The sequence below is a fragment of the Filicampus tigris genome, chromosome 7 (genome assembly GCF_054856515.1).
Source record: "Filicampus tigris isolate MCC_2025a chromosome 7, RoL_Ftig_1.0, whole genome shotgun sequence".
NCBI classification, from domain to species: Eukaryota; Metazoa; Chordata; class Actinopteri; order Syngnathiformes; family Syngnathidae; genus Filicampus; species Filicampus tigris.
Window position 1 is genome coordinate 17,659,163 of NC_141223.1, and position 17,395 is coordinate 17,676,557.

The following is a 17,395-nucleotide window of genomic DNA, read 5'->3' on the forward strand; positions in this document are numbered from 1 at the left end:
GGCTGCAGTCACCAGGTTTTACAGTGTGAAATCTGACCCCGGATAATTGTTTGGCTCCTTTATTGTTCATAGTTTATATAGAGGACTACCCCATTGTGACCATTGGGTCAGGGCGTTAGAATGGGAACCAAATAGAACAAAAAATATCCAAGTTCTTCTATGTTTTCCATCCATCCATCCATCCATTATCTATACCGCTTATCCTCACAAGGGTCGCGGGGCATGCTGGAGCCTATCCCATCTGTCTTCGGGCAGTAGGCGGGGGACACCCCGAATTGGTTGCCAGCCAATCGCAGGGCACACAGAGACAAACATCCGCACTCACAATCACACCTAGGGGCAATTTAGAGTGTCCAATTAACCTACCATGCATGTTTTTGGAATGTGGGAGGAAACCGGAGTACCCGGAGAAAACCCACGCAAGCACGGGGAGAACATGCAAACTCCACACAGGGAAGCCGGAGCCAGGATCGAACCCACGACCTCTGAACTGTGAGGCGGACGTGCCCTTCTATGTTATATATATATTTTTTTTCCTGATGACCATTCTACTTTCAGTCGTATCTCAAATCCTGATAGTGTAAAGCAGCTAATAGCAAGTAATATTACTTTTTTATTTTATTGTGAGAACATTAAACATCTAAAATGTAAAAATAAAAACATAAAAATAATAAAACTGAAAGTAATAGGTAAGTTAGGTACCTAATGAAGTGTCTAGTGAGTATTTATTGCAGAAGTCTTTATTACTCACATATTTACACAAATATACAAATAGTGAGATATGTACAGCAACAATTATCTCATAGCAACATACATTTAATTATTTATCTTACAGTTTGTCTTATTTAACCACCACGTTCTATGATTTTACTATAATTTTATGCATACAAGAGGAACGGTGACTTTAAACTTTTAGGTGCACAAACATCAAGAAATGTCTGAGAGGACATTATGAATATACTGTAAGCCTAGCGTGAGTTTAGGCTTCAGTGAACTCAAATCTATCAACTTGAATTATTTACACAGTCACATATAAGGTAATGTCCAGTAATTCTCAATTTTGACTTAAAGTGCTCGGTTGATTATGTGCTAAAACGATGCATAACCCCTTTTTTGATGACTAACTGAATCAGTGCCATCAATGATTCAATGAGTGCAATAATAAAGACATTAGCCTGAATTGTTATAACGATGTGAGACTTTGTATCATCTCATTGCTAGTGCATATCATAATCAGAGAACATACTGTAAATAAGTTTAAAAAAAAAAGATAAAGGTCATTCTAGCATTTGAGGACATTTGTTTAGATTGTAGTCTTCCTGAGACAAAATGTATTAGCTAGCAAAAGTGATTGCTAAACAATGAAAGTATGAAATAGCTCTTAAGAATCCCCAAAATAGTAATAGCTCTTAAGAATCCCCAAAATAGTAATTTTTTCCCCTCATCTTTGCCTCTTTGATGACCAACTTGCAAATCAACTTTAACTAATAAAAAGGTTTTACGTACGCTTTTTTCGGGTATGGTTTTGGGAATGGTTTTGTCACTATTGTAATTGTTAAAACATTTTGTTTTGTCACAGACATATTTAAACTTTTTGTAATTATCCCCCGAAGTTATGTCAACATACAGATACTGTACAACTACAACCTCTCCAGATGAAGAGGTAAAACGTGACCTAAGGTAGGTACCATCTCCTAGTTGACATGTTTATATTTTCTTTGTTTTCAGCTGTAATCGATTTTGTCACAAAAAACAATACAACTTTATTACTAATATTATTATTAGAAAACCACATTATTAAAGTTTGTCTTTTTCCCCATCCCATTACGTTTTTTCCTGGCCAGTTAGTATAGCAGCTAACTCAACTAGCATGTACTATTGAGCCAAAACGCTTAACATTAGCATTAGCATTGTGTGTGTAGAGTAGTAGTGAAAATACTAATAGGTTATGATTTTTTTTTTATTGTGAAAGACTATAAAACAATATTTGTAAATGTTTTTCAAGTGCCTGCATTTAACAGGCACCTTTAACAAGTTGGCGGGAAGCCAAACAAAATATGATTTGACAAATGTCCCATTACTGTATATGGTTTAATACCTGTTTTTCTTGATGGGGGGGAAATGAAAGGGAATAGTCAGTTTTTTAAAATTCTCTGTGCCTAATTGCCACCATTTTTGGAATGACCCTTAAGACTATTCAGTACGCCTACCTTGAATGCTTGGATGAAATCTTTGCAGACATTTACCTGACATTTATTGCTGTGTTTTGCGCAGTAAAAAAAAGTCTGCTCTGAAAATCCCATGCAGCCCAGTGAAGTATCAATTCACTTGCCCCAAGATAAACAATAACCAGAAATAAGCATGAATTTATGTGCTCCAATTCTTCCTCATTGCGGTGTTGCATAAGTTCGTCTCTATCCATTTGAAAACCACATCTTCACCTGTGGTTTTGTCTCGCTGTAGCATGTCAGCGTGGAGATCGTCATGGATTTTTCTGTAGGGTAAAATAATAATGACCAACTTCGTATTGAGAAGCACACATGCGAAACATACGAAAAGTTTTCATTCACTTTCAATAGGTTCTGATGTATCTTTTTTTCACCTATGCCAGTGACGGTCGTGACAGTAAGGATAATCAAATGCTCTTCACAGAAGGTACTGTGAAACTAAACTGCATACCAACCCGTTGCCATTCATACAACCGAATAATAGGTTTGTGCCCAATTAAACAGGCCCGATTACCCACTTTTGAGTAAACTGACACGAGTTCATAGGTATGTTCTTACTCTGACATTTTTGTTTGGTGGTGTCTCGTGAGATTTTTTTCCTAATGTAAAAGATTTGCTTTAGATCATCAAAGTTTGGGAAACTTGAAATAAGGTGCAAAATAGAAATGGTGTACAGAAACGTAGTAGTTGTGCACAAAACATAATCCAATTTCTTTAATATTGCAAATTGCTTTGATAATATATTTGACAGTCTCAATCGAAACTCATACCTTCCTGATTACCATATTATCCGTTATGTTTTACTATCTTTGATTGGATCTCAGATTGTGTAAATAAAACCCAAATTAGATCACAAATTGCACAATATAAATATAAATATTTTAAAATGATCAATTTTCTTTTGAACACCTTCATGCAGATACTTGGTGCTGAGTTGCACGCTTTACCTCGATGACGGTGTGAATCCAATTGAGCATCTCCTCTACGTTACAGTAGACACCAGGACGCCTCTCCCTGGCACAGCCTACGCCCCAGCTCACCACTCCAATCAAGTACCATTTGGATGAAGTGAAGTGCACCAACGGCCCACCGCTGTCGCCCTGAGATGCATAAGCAGTGCGCACGTTTGAACTCACAACAAAAAAAAGTTCCTATTACATGTGTTCTCATGCTGCGGTTACCTGACATGCATCCACTTTCCCCTCCAGAAAGCCAGCACAGATCATCCTATCGGTGATGGCACTGCCATACACGGTGGGGCTGGCACACTTGGCCCTTTCAATGAGAGGGATGTTGGCTTTCTGCAGCGATGGAGAGATGTTTCCTGAAGACAACATGAGTGTATCCAATATGAGCCATGAGAACACTCTGCATGTCTGTTTTTTTTTTAATGTCATCATAATAATGATGAAGTCGTTCACCGTTTTCCTCCAGGTAGCCCCAACCGGTCACCACCATTGAGGCTGAAGGAGAAAGGCCAATGCCTTTTGGAGGAAGACAAACTGGCATCCGGCTCACTGGAACACATCGGAAATGTATTCATGAAGAAATGTAAGATTAAAGTTCCTAATTGTTGATTTACTCCAATAGAATTGATTGTTTTAAGGGGGGTGTTAATATGTGATCAGCTGGCCCAGGTGCCACGCTGACGAATCAGGAAAAGTGCTGAGTGCAAAAACGAACTGCTCTCCATATGTCAAAATGTATTTCTGCGCTTAAAGGGGAAGTCAATCCAAACATATTTTTTTCAAGAATATGTTCTATTCAGGCCCACTAGTTGAAACAAGGCATTCTGATAAATATTGCGTTTGTGCAATAAGAGTTAATCCACCCGTTTTCAATTATCTCTGGAGGCATCCGTTTTGTCACTTCTGTCGACTGAAAATGAAATCACAGTTCCTCAGGGTTCAGGTAACGACCAATCACATCTCACCTGTTTTCTAAAGCGGAGCTATGATTGGTCATTATTTGAGCCCTGAGGGTGTGTGATGTCATTTTCAGTCAACAGAAGTGACAAAATGGCCGCTCTCTGAGATGACTAACAACGGGTGGATTTTGCTGCTTAACTCAAATTCCGCAAACGCAATATTAATCACAATGCTGTGTTTCATCTAGTGGGCCTGCTTAAAACATATTCTTGAAAGAAATATGTTTGGGTTGACTTGCCCTTTAAGTTAAAAAAAACAGAAAAACAAAAAAAAAAAACTAAATTGCTGTTAGACCACTCTAGTTCTCAGTGGCTCAAACTCAAATCAAGTGTGTCTACTTCCTGTTTCTTGCTAAAATCCTGACTGAAATTGCAAATTGTATTCACTTTTGAAAACATTCAGTAATTGCGACCATTTTGTTTGTCATTAAACAGCTGTGTGAAATAAATTGAACAACAAAATATGTTTTATTGACTTCTGGTTTCCTGCTATTGATCCATCAATTTGTTACAGTTGTTGTATTGGATCTCATTAGATCAAGGTTGGGGGATAGTAAGGCCCCTTCCGATCACTAATGTGGCCCATCGAAAATTTACATTTTTAAGATTCCAGTAATAAATATTGTTCAAATTTTTAAGTTCTTTTTGATTCATTAATTTGAATAAATCATTGATTAACTTATTTATTGTAAATAATACAATAAAAATATTAGTAAAAGAAAAAAATAATTGGAAATATGTTTCACAAATTTAAAATAATTATAATAAAATTAATTAAAGCATATGTATTATTAAAAAAAAGAGAATTATTTTGTATTAAATCAAACCATTTCACGTATAAACCTTTTACATACATTTTATAACCTCGTCTGTTGCGCAAATGTTTGCCCACATTATCCACACATTACCTGCATTAAATGGTGCAGGTGTATCTAATGTTATGGCCTGTCAGACATGGCATTCGATCCAAGGGGTGCATGAATATATTTGCCACTTGAGGGCAGCCATATACAATCATCATGTTGGAGGGAACTTTTTGTTGTTGTTGCCATTTACAGTTTGCACTTACCTCCCACTTTGATTGGACTGGCGAGTCTCATGAGTGCTATATCATAATCATTGCGAGATGGGTCATAGTTGCCGTTCAGGATGATTCTGTCAACAGAGGAACCTCCCAGGGTGTTCATGTAGGTCCGGCCCGACACCACTTTCCAGCGACTTAGCTCCTTTTTACTGCTGCAGGGCCCACAAGGAAACGAGGAAGAGCTGACGTGAGTGTGACGACAACAGGGGCATGACATCCACAAATATCAAATGACAGCAAAGGCACTGACCCAGCGAAGCAGTGAGCTGCGGTGATCACCCAACGTGGCGACACTAGGGAGCCTCCACATGTGTGCTGGCCGCCCTGCTGCAGGCTCACCTGCCATGGCCAATCCTCTATGGTAGCATCCGTACCCCCAACAATGCGATTCTGAGGGTCCCCCTCACCACAGTCTGACAGGAAAACATTACACTTTTCACCACAATGTCGGATTCACTCCGAAGTGGCAAAAACAATCTTTCTGCAATGGTGCCACTAGCAAACAAACCCTTACATTTGACCAAGGCAGAGTGATTGAGAAAACAGGGATGATCGAATGATGATTTTAGCCTTCTTATCTGACGCCATAGTTTCAATGTGTGAAGTGTCATTCGAAAAGATGTTAAGTCATTTTTTTCAAGGCAAACATAATTTACATTTCTACTGGAAAATTGTTGAAAAATAGATTATGGTGGTAATTCAGATATTCAATGCTTAACATGATCATTGAGGAACTGGCTAATATTTTGATTATTGTAGTCAAATATTATACTTATGTTTCATTATACTGTATTTCTCCATTATTCTACTTGCATTTCTTTGCTGACTGGCTAGGGAAAATAACATGCTTTATACTTTATACACCTATAGCCCCATATGAGGTGTGTAATGCTCATTATGAACACCCAACCAAATTGTGTACTTACTTACAATTTACCAATAATTAAGACATTAACTGTGCTCTGACAGGTTGAACTAGTTTCTTTTAATCCATGAACTCTTTTTGGATAATAATGACTCACAAGATGCGCTCATTCATGTGTTTACTAAAGGCTTTGCAGTCATTAGCTGCATGTATGGGCCTGTTAGTCAAACCAGTTACACAATCGTGTCCTCTAGCCCCTGTAAGTTGCCATTCTGTTAAAAAAAAAAGCTATAAACATCAGTAGTTTCTGTAACTACATTTCTAAAAATAGTACCAACCTGAACAGGATAAAGAAACCACAGCTCCGGATCTGCATGCACTCCTATAGGAGGGAGAAAAATTCTTAGAAGCTATAATTCAACCACACAATGAGTCATACTATATGTTGACTAAAATTGCTTACATAAACATGTTTGTACAATATGGTACTTTGGTTCAACTAAAATAAGCTGTCAAATCATTGAGGATCATAAGCTTAGAGAAGAAACGGAACAAAAAGTGGGGAACTGTTAGGGTCTTGAGAACAGAAACTTGTTGCGTGACACACAGTTAGGGGGAAATCAGCAGAAAGTCAAACACTAAAGGAAGGAACAGTGCTGAAAATAAAACTAGAAATATGGTTTTGAGGTGCAAAAAGGGAGTATTGGTTCCTGTTTTGGTTTAATGACTGTTTCAAAAGCACATTGTAAAACATTTAAGAGCCACCTCTTCGTACGGTCTTGGTTGGCTTGTTTGTGTTTTCGGATGATAGCATTCACACAAAACTCTTCATGTAATCAAGACGTTTTGGACAATTCTACAGTTCCAACTTCAGGGATACTCGAGTTCAGGGAAGGCAAGTTTATGTGATGTTCCACCATGACTGTAACCCAGTACACAATGCAGCCCATCCATTTTCTGTACAGCTAACCTGTTCAGAGTCCTGGCAATTGCTGGAGCCTATGCCAGCTGAGGGGTAAAATGTGGACTACACTTAGGACTGTTTGCCAGTTAATCACAGGGCAATTGTGACCAGCATATTGCAAACTCTAAAATTGTTGCTGTTGGTTTGGAAAAACTCAAGCCAATCAAAGAACTCTTGGATTAACAAGCAGAGATTGTGAGCCTGCCCTCACTGATTCTCATCTTGACAAAATATTCCGTTGTCAACTCCTGTAGGTGTACCAATGCCTGTTCATGACGTGTTTCACTCACCGATCAACTGTAGCTTGGTGAAGAGGTGTGTTTCCTGTCCCCGACCTTAGTGCGGCAAACGGTCCAGATTTCAGGCTAGATAATAACGTGTTTACCGGCACATTGGTGCTACGAGGATTACTGCCAACGGGAAAAGGACACTACATTAGGGATCAGATATGTGATGACTCAAAGTATTCTGACACTGTTCCTGAAAAACTGACTTGGTATATCCCAGTTGTGTGCACGCCGTCTGTGTGTGCTTCTCGGTCCAGCCTTCGCTACACACGCTCCTCCACCCTGAGCTGGGATTGTACACCTGAAGGACGTTCTGACGGGTCATGAGGTGGACTGCGGAGGTATGATCAAAGGAGATCTTTTTTCTCCTCTTAACGTTGAGGTGACAGACAAGCAAATATGGAGGTGGTTCCTTGGCTTTACCTGGAAAGGTCGTGTTGACCTTGAGGCTTGACAAGCACGTTTGTTCATCTTCTCCTCCTGTGCAATCGTTTATTCCATCGCACGCTTTATCTAGGGGGATGAACTTAAACGACTTTGTGCAGAAGAAGTACTTGCTGTCGATCAGCTGCTTTACTGAAAGGAAGAAGGGATTCATATCGAAAGCAAAGCTCGTTAAAAGGATGACTTGATCTGATGATGTGATGACAAACAGCCCCTTTTCCATTAAGCGATCCAGTTCAGTTCAAGTCGTGAAGGGGAGAAAACGACTGATGTGTTTGTACCACTTTTTGGCACCTTCCCATTGCGGTATCAGTTCATAGTCTAGGCTGACCCCAGTTGTGGCATAACTACATAAACACATTACTCCTAGGTTATGGCTGGCGAGCTGTCAACTAAAGGAGCTCCTAATTTAAGGGTCACTTCTTGAGGAGGGTGGATGAGCAACCAGGAGAACTAAAAATAGAATCTATCAATAGAGGCCCACAAACTGGCCCTCTGCCATCAAAGAAGACCTCATCAGTGGATCCGGTGGATCCGGTGGATCCGGTGGAAGAGGTGGCACCTCAGCAACCCAATGACTGTGAAGACAAAGGAAGGCTGCAGCAGTCCTTCAATTGTCTGTGGTCATCAGCCATTGGATCTGATTTGAGAGTAGTCAAGACTGTGGCTTTCTCTGGGTGCAGCAATTTCTCCACGTTAATCAGAGTCTCGCACAGGCATCTCTAAAGAGATTCCCTTGGAATTAAATGGAGACCGTCATCTTTGACTTGAATCGTAGCCTTTAAGTACTTTACTGAAAGGATGGCGCTACACCACAGACTGTTGACCAACAGAGAATCATTATTCATCATCTGTAGTCCCTTATGCAGTGACCATCTTCCATCTGGCTTGCTGTCTCACGAATAAGGTACAGATGCAGGATGGGGGTTGACGCTGGAATTTGCAGACTTTTACTATAATGTCAGTTTCGGGATTTGTATAAAGGGGGCAGGTGAATCTTGGCTCTAATGTTACACCTCTGGTCTGGCAGTCTGCAGTGCGCAAGTGGCTAGTGACCCAGGAACAGGACCCACTATTCAATTTTACTTTGTTACCATGGTTCCATCCTTTGTTGAATGTACAGTATCTCTTTCCGACATGTACCATAGTGAGTTGAAGTAAACTGTATCACTTGCTGGAAAAATGGCAAGAAAAATGAATGTGTCAGTGTCCTATTTTTTAAAAGCATGAGAGATCCGTGACTCACTAAAATATCCCGCGGTGACCAGGATCCCCAGCAACACCACCACTGCTGCAATAGTCAACAACACCTTCTTCGTCTTTGACGCCTTCTCTTTCTGAGTCTTTGGAGCCGTCATGGGCCTTCTATGGCGACCTGGCCGTGGAACCACTGCAAGTGAGGCGAGAGACAAACAACAAACAATAACGCAAATATCCCTGAATTTCGACAGTGCGGCAGTGAGTCACCTTACCTACGTGCTTTGGGTTCAACGGTCTTGTGCTTTCTTCAGGTGACGGAGTGGTCTGACAATGGAACAGCAACAAATGATGAGCACAAGTAAACAAAATGCTGTGTATGGGTGTGTTGAACTTGGGCGCAACCGTATAATCAGTCCTTTGCTATTATCGAAGCACTGATGATTTCAGCAGCTATTTGTTTTCAAATGGACGTACATTTACTACTGCAATCAGTTTATCAATTCGGAGTTTTGTTCTTGTCCCTATTCTGTATCGTTATTGATTTTTTGTTTGAAATTTGTGGCACTCCAACCCCTCCAAGCTGCCATCAAAAATCAAAACTAAATCATTGCCGTACAACTCTTCCCCCAAACCACTCACCTCTTTAACAACCAGACAACTTCACTTATTTTTTCCTTTTTCACTTCCTGTAGTTTTAATGTATTGCCAAGTGAACCGATGAATCTTTTCCAATGTAGTGAATAAAAAATTTATGAGATACTTTTCATGGCCACAAGAGTAGGCTCAGAGATATTTGTTAAGTTACATTCACATCCCACATGGAAGTGATGGTTGCTCTGATGAGTTCAGGCCGTTTCCGTACGGTCGTCCATATGCGGCTCTATAAATGTGCAGAAGGGTGAGGGCTAGGGTCTATTCTGGCAGCATCACCTTTGTGAAACCTCTTTTCAAAAAGCAACTAGTATCGCAGAGATAGAACACGACAACCCTCTGGCAAGATATCATATGTCCTAGTTGCATAATTGTTGGTAACAGTTAGTTTTGAGTGTAGGATCAGTTCCACAGATGAGATGCCAGCATTTACTATTAGTGGTTCATAGGATTCATATTTTTCAAATGGTTCCAGCAAAAGTTCAGTTAAACTGAAAACCATTTTATTATTTCACAGACCATCCCCGCAATTGGATTTATTTGTTTGTATTCTGTGAATATTCTGTTGTTGGTGGACATTACATACACATATGGGTCTTAGCATTAGGTACACCTGCACAAGCTAATGAGATGTAATGCAAGAGCTATACCGATTGTTTTGGAATGTTGTGGATTTCACAGGATCTTGAAACCTTGTCGTTTTGATTGTTATTGTTATTTGTTATTATTATCTCAATGATTGTTATTTCAAGGGGCGGTACTCTCTATGTTCGTGATAAAGAAAATCACTTCTTCTAAAAACTCCATTCCAATTGAATTATTTTACTGAGACAGATGTGCATCTTACCCTTTTAGTTGATAGCCATCAACTTGTCCATTTAGCCATACATTTCCCATATCAATTATCTTTGCAATAGCTCTAGTCTATTCCATCAGATTTCAGGCCATGGTTCTACTGCTTTATGGCGAGTATGCATAAGGTTTAAATCCACAAATATGGCTCCTTGCCCCCCAAATGGGCTTCAGTAGCCTCGAGGTAGCTTCTGACGCAGACTGGATTTTTCCATGCATGTATCTAAAACTCATATTAGGTATATTTTTAGTGATTCCTGAAATATACAATAATAAGTGTCACACAACATGTATCTAAAACTCATATTAGGTATATTTTTGTGATTCCTGAATTATACAATAATAAGTGTCACACACTGTCAGAAACAGGACTACATGAGGAGCCAATTTGTCTCAATGTACACTAATATGCTCATACAGCTAATTATCAAACTATAATGTAACCCATTGTAGCTTACGCCATAAAAGTACAGGTGTTGCCTATGAAAAGACTCGAGGGGTCCAGTACCATTCAGGTTACCACCATAGTGACAACAACATTGCAACTTGATAGGTGCAATAATGCACATCGTCTTTAAGATAATATGGTGCAGATCTCTGGCCCTGATTGAAGCCTATACAACATGTCACATGCCATTATTTTTTTCCGAAAGCCCTTTTGTGATTTTTTTTTTCTTTCATTTGACGAGGTGCACTAGCAGAACAGCACCTTGTTTGAACAAAAGGCTTAATGCGTTAAAGCCTCTGCTTAACCTAGATTGACAGTCCAGGGTATACCCCGCCTCTCACCAAAGTCTGCACAGGCTCAATCTCACTTGTGACCCTAATGGGGATGAACACTTCAAAGAAAAAAAAAAAAACTGATGGAAAGATATTTTCTTGAAAATTACAACCATAATCTAATTCATGTATGTATGTTCCATTGACACTCTGTTGATGGTGCATGACATTGTTTATATTAGTCATATCAACAACGAAATGAAAACATAATTTGTCATTTGAAGGCAGAGATGATGACTCATGAATGTCTTAGTTTTTAGATGGGCTGACTTGTATGTAGTTCACATTTTAAGTCTTCATGTGTTTGTGAATTAGAGGAGTCTTTAGGGATTACAAGTGAAACAGGTGAAACAGCATTGCCTTTGAAATATTTTTGTGTCTGTGTGCACTATTAGTTTCTTGTTGGTCTCTTTTTTGGTCCCCCGGACTGGATGGAATCTCCAACTGTCGTTTGGTTATATCTGATCAAGCTCAGACACTTTCAGGTGCACATTAATTTATATTTTCTAATTCATTAATTAATACCTTTTTAATTAACTAACTAAAAAGGCATTATATGAAAACCTCTAAGAAAACATAGTCACCAGGGGTGTCAAGAAAACCAATTTAGCGGTAAATCAGAAAATCAGTTTTGATTAACAGAACCAAATAAAATGGTTAGATTTAAATGTACCATCTTTGAATCGTATTGTTCCCCATGTATTAAGATCTGCATCGAACTGTCTTTTATGAGAGATGCACACCAGGTATAAATTGGTTTGATGTTGCTGAGTTGTTTCTTTGAATTTAATTACCTTAAATAGTTTGGTATTCAGAGAGCATTTATATATTGTTACATATTATTAAACATGAGAAAAGCTACAACCTTGCCACATCAAATTGAATCGTAATCCCTCTGAATTTAACCAAATCGAATCATGTACCGTTCTTAAATCGTATCGTACCCCATTTATCAAGATAAGTATCAAATCGTCTTTAATCGGAGAGATGCACACCCCAAACAATGGCGAAAGACTGCCATGTGTTTTGTAAAAGAAAAATGTGCCATTCGCACACCTTTACTAAAAGACAAATTTCAGACATCTGTGTTGAGTAACATAAAAAGGCATCACATGCAAACTTCTACATAAACCACTCAATGCAGCCGACTGAAACACCATTAAAACTGCTTACTAGAGGAAAGTACGTGTTTAGAAGCATTAAAAAGGACCCATATGGAAACCTCTGATAAAACATAACTCATGACTAAAAATTTTGTGGCGGGTAAATGGTATCTTGAACCACTGTGAACCAGTATTTGCAGTTTAGAGTCGATGTTAGAGACTGCAGCGCACAAAAACCATCAGCACTTTTGTGGTTTTTCGTGTTTGTGAGCAAACCGGTTGATAAAGATAAATACTATTGATTTTAGTCCACAAATTTCCACTTTTAGCTTTATACTCACCCACATGATGCAAATACCAGTCTATCCTAAATCCAGATGACCACTGCCCACAAAACCTCCCTTGGAGATAGCAGCTAGCTTCAACTCCAAAGACCTGATGACTTGATTTTGTGTCCCCCCTCTCTCTCTGGACCTCCTTCACGTTGTCTTTCTACAGCACTGTAACACAATTCCGCTGGAAGGGCGTCTGACTTGGGCCTCTCTGCAACCTCAGGCCTGTCATAAAGTTTTGTGTAGCGTTGGGTTTCGAAGCGTCACCGATTCAGAAAGAGAGAGACCTGTGACCGAGCCCTGCCTGCGAACTAAACAAAAACTATTCCAGGTAACCTGACACTTGAAGCCGCTTCTCTCAATCCCTACCTGTGCGCCTTTCTCACTTAAGTCCCTCCCACACAATCCACCCACTCCAAACCTTTCATACCGTCCCAGCACGCTGGACAAATTGCTTTCTGTTCCCCTTTGTCTTCTTCGTACCTCATCCTCCAGAGCCTACTTTTCTGAACTGTAGCCAAACATTCAACCACATAGCTGTTTCTCACATACGAGCACACCTTCACCAATGGGTGCACACTTATTGGCATTATGGATGTCCCCCGACTTGCCCCAAATGCCCAATGTCTACTGTCAATGACCCAAAATCATACCATGAACTAAACCCACATCAAAACCTTCAATGAGTGAAAAGGGGAAAAAAGCAATCTGCACATGATTCTCTCTAGGATACATCAACTCTCTCACACATTCAAAACGTCACACCTGTTTTCTTGCCTGAATTGTTTTGACTGTCAAATCAGCTGGTATCAAATGTATGACTCATAGCGCTTGCCACGTCTCACAGCATGTTCAACACGACGACTGCAATCATGGCGCTGGAAATAAGCTTCCAACATTAAGTAATGAGAACAATTTCCTAAGTATCCCTCTACAAAGATAATGCAAAGAGATATTTCACAATATGTATATTGATGTGGTTTTAGTTTGCGGTGGAGTAAATGTTTAAATAATAGAGTAACCAAAACATTGGATTGTCATTATGATGAAGTGCAGCTCTTACCCATACAACTCTGTATTGTTGATGGTCACCTCAAAATGGCACTGCATATTGTGCATCCTAGAATACTAAGAGTCAATGTGGCAAATAGTAAAGATCACTTTAGATGGTGCAAGTGTACTTCCTGATTAAGTATAGAATTCAAGAGACAGCAACTTTTGGATTTCACATTTAATAACTAATGATCACCAACATTTGTGCTGCATTACAGAAAACTGGAGCCCCTCAGTTTAGGAAAAGTGCACTGGAACATGACACGAGGCAAATTGATGCAATGTAACTCCTTAAAGAAGAAGTCAATCCAAATGTTTTTTTTTTCAAGAGTATGTTCTATGCAGGCCCATCATGGCTCAGCTTCAGAAAACAGGTGAGCTCTGATTGGTCGTTACCTGAGCCCTGAGCAACTGTGATGTCATTTTCGGTCGACAGAAGTCACAAAATGGCCGCCCGGTGAGATGTCTAAAAACGGGTGCATTTTGCTGCTCAACTGCCCATAAACACAATATTAATCAGAATGCCTTGTTTAAACTAGTGGGCCTACAGAACATATTCTTGAAAAAACATAGTTGGGGTTGACTTCGACTTTAGAATATAACAATCTGACGTCACACAATAAGCATATCAAGGCCGTCATCCATGTTTTGTAATTTCTTCCACTTTGAGGCCAAAGTGCAAAAGGAGTATTTCCTACTTCCTGAAGTCTTAAATGCAGCATTTCTCCTTCAGTAACCCTTACAAAGTGCTGTGTTAGCTAGGTCAACATCGACAACAGAGGTAATGGAAGAAAAATAAAACAGACTTGTGTGTGAGAGAAGAACTGATAAGAGCTGAAGAGAAAGTTGCTGTCATAAACAGGAGCTGTGTTGAGCTTCTTTACCAGAACTATTAAAGTCAGTGTACCTTTACACTCAAGTCCAACTTAACGGACGTTGCGAGTAGATAGACTCATGGGGTGCTTTGAATTGATTTTCTGATAAACAGAATGCAGTTAAGCCATTTTACAGCCTACAATAGACACATGACGTGACTGTGTTCAGTGTGTCAAGGTTGTTAACCTCCAGTGAACTTTTGGAGTGTTTTTAGAGATGGAATTTTTCAGTAGTGCTTATGTCTTAAAGTCACAATTTTGGCGCTTGTTAAAATAAATAGTTGTTTTTTTTTAATGTTTCGCGAGTCTCAGTGGAGGTGCAGCATCTTAAAAAAATGTTAAACCTGCTTCGCTAACTTCAGCAAACTTCAGGAAAGTCTCAGCAGTATGTTAAAGATAAATAATTTTAAACCTGCTTCACATTTTTCAAACATGCCCAGCTAATTATAACAAATGCAGTTGCTAAGAAAATAAAATAAAATAACAAAAAAATACAGAAAGCAACATTTTTAATCTTGTTCAGTTAACATCAGGGGGGACATGGCAGCTAAACATAGAAAAACACATTTTTAGACTCGCTGGGCTAACTTCAGAGTAGGTGCAGCACGTTAAAAAAAGTCAAGAAAAGTTGTTATTTTGAAACTTGCTCAACTAACTTCATGGGAGGTGCAGCAGTCAACCTTTACAAAATCTAAACTAAACTAATATAACAACATACTAATTACCTATAAGTTAAACTCTTAGTGAAAATAATGAAATTGATTGATTCTTAGTTATTCAAAGGACGAGAAAAACACAAAACTCCATAAAAGGAATGAATGCAGATATTAAATAAACACACTATGTTGAGACTTAATATTCACAAAGGTCTGCCTATATGTTCTTTAAGTTGTTGCTAAAATTTGATTATTCAGAGTTAGTGTATGAATAAAAGTTCTTTATTAATATTTTTTAACAGCTCTTAAATATGTTTGAACATTTTTTTGCAGTATACAGTACCTTAAGAGAAAAAAAAGGATTCTGACTGTTTCCTCAATTTATTAAAGGAGTAATCATGTTCTGAACTACACTGTTGATGCAAACACACTTGCATCAAAACTTTCAAATAAAAGAAATCATATAACCTCTGATATATAGCAGTATAGGTCAGCACCATTTTGTGGGCTGCTCCTTATCAGACACACTGATAAGCATGACTGGCATTGATTATTAAAAGAGTCATGTATCAAGGATAGATCAAAGGCCTTTTTTCAGTGTGGGTTACAAAAAGTCATGTGCCATATGTTTTCAATCTAAAGACACTTGGATTTATTGCAACAAACATGACTGCAAAAGCCCTTTACCATGAAAATACTCGTTGAGCAACAAAGTTGCTTTTTTTTTTTTTTTCACAATAACCCGGCTCAACCCCACTCAAAAAAATAATAATGCTGGATGCAAAATAAGTGTCTGCTTACGCATCCTTACCTATAATGTCGCAAACATTCCGCTGTGGATTATCCGATCAGTGTCCAAAGCTTGAACCCGTGAGCATAAATATTCCTAGGTCCTTACGTAGCCTTACTCAGAAATGCTTCAACCCACTTATGTGCTCTCCAATGCCACACGCACACACGAACACACACACACACCTCGCAAATATGTACAAACGTCACATTCACCACTTAAACCGCTTGACCAACATCTCCGTGCCCAGACATGCCTTCGTGTAATTGGACAGTTGTCCTGATAGCTGCAAGAGGAAGTGCAGCTTAGCTTGAAAACAGCACTGGTTAATGATTAAAAGCTCATTTAACCTTACCTGCAATCAAACGAATGCAGGTTGTCCCACCATTAAGTTGTTGGACTGTATGATCACCAAAAGTTCAACAATGTATTGTAAAGAAGCAGCTGTCAACTGCTTCCTCATAATTGTATGTTAGATAAACACCAAAGACAAGTTCAAGTTAGGTCAACTCAGTATTTAGTTGAAGTAATTTACAAAGGATAAGATCTTTTTCACTATTTCACTTTTTCCAGATTTTTTTTTTCTTTGGGCCGTGGGCACTTTGGTGTCTGTCATACGCACCCTCTCTTCCACTATATACAGTAAGAACTTGAACACCTTTGCTCATTATGGGGCTGCTATAGAGTGCAGAGAAAGATGAAAGAACGAGGAGGGCGCAAAAAAAAACAAAAATAATCCAGACTCAGCAGTCGGGCTGGCGTAGACGCTTTAGAGCACCTCGTTATTGGCCATGAGTGCATTCATGTCACAAAAAGGATGCAGAAGCTTGCCGCTGCTAATGATATCAACAATAATCATAGCGCGCTCAGGGCTTATTAAACTCTGCTGCTTTGTTGGTTCCACAACAACAAGCAATTGTCCAACAAAGCACAAACACACGTTGCAGCCTGCAGACGTACTTTTTTGTTCTAACACAGCGCTACTCTGGCAAGCCCTTTCGGCCAGCCGTGTGCGCTGCAGCCCCTTGCCGTGGGCGCATGGTCAGTGGTGCTCTGTTGTGCATGCAGACTACCCTATAAGTTGTCCTCCATTAGTTGAGCGGTAGTCTGTAATTATGGTGTGTTCAAAGATGGCTGCTTGTATTGGAAATTATATAGGAAGGAAGGCCTATTTAAAAAGAAAAAAAAAACCCTCTTGGCCATGTCGGCCGATGTTGACATAAAAATTGCATTGCATTTATTTGTATTTTTATTCACCGGCAATATGAGAGTTGTTTTGTGTTCTCAGCTGCCCCCTCGCCAAG

The 17,395-nt window shown here is 39.3% G+C and overlaps 1 protein-coding gene and 1 long non-coding RNA gene across 3 annotated transcripts; one reads left to right on the top strand and one right to left on the bottom strand.

Annotated features, from left to right (window-relative positions):
• Nucleotides 1-724: 724 nt before the first annotated feature.
• tmprss4a (transmembrane serine protease 4a) lies at nt 725-16,342 on the bottom strand. Of its 2 annotated transcripts, none has more exons than XM_086036600.1 (13): nt 16,113-16,342; nt 9,272-9,323; nt 9,046-9,189; nt 7,779-7,931; nt 7,562-7,688; nt 7,359-7,478; nt 6,443-6,486; nt 5,490-5,652; nt 5,225-5,391; nt 3,650-3,745; nt 3,410-3,552; nt 3,176-3,328; nt 725-2,494 (listed from the first exon to the last, which is right to left on the bottom strand). In XM_086036600.1, the coding sequence occupies exons 3-13, from the start codon at nt 9,155-9,157 to the stop codon at nt 2,483-2,485; spliced, it is 1,290 nt and encodes a 429-aa protein (XP_085892726.1). In that variant the 5' UTR covers nt 9,158-9,189; nt 9,272-9,323; nt 16,113-16,342; the 3' UTR covers nt 725-2,482. The 2 variants fall into 2 exon arrangements, with proteins under 2 accessions (XP_085892726.1, XP_085892725.1); XM_086036599.1 differs by lacking the exon at nt 16,113-16,342 and adding an exon at nt 12,727-13,035.
• LOC147144964 (uncharacterized) lies at nt 2,483-8,896 on the top strand. Its single transcript, XR_015087568.1, has 3 exons — nt 2,483-3,344; nt 3,437-3,779; nt 5,398-8,896. It is a non-coding gene; the product is annotated as an uncharacterized LOC147144964 (long non-coding RNA).
• Nucleotides 16,343-17,395: the final 1,053 nt, after the last annotated feature.

Bases quoted from the DNA above. Each gene is read 5' to 3' on its own strand.
- tmprss4a (XM_086036599.1), bottom strand. The intron at 9,190-9,271 runs GTAAGGTGACTC...CCTCACTTGCAG, and splicing joins GTTGAACCCAAAGCACGTAG to TGGTTCCACGGCCAGGTCGC. The intron at 5,392-5,489 runs GTCAGTGCCTTT...TGGGCCCTGCAG, and splicing joins GCAGCTCACTGCTTCGCTGG to CAGTAAAAAGGAGCTAAGTC.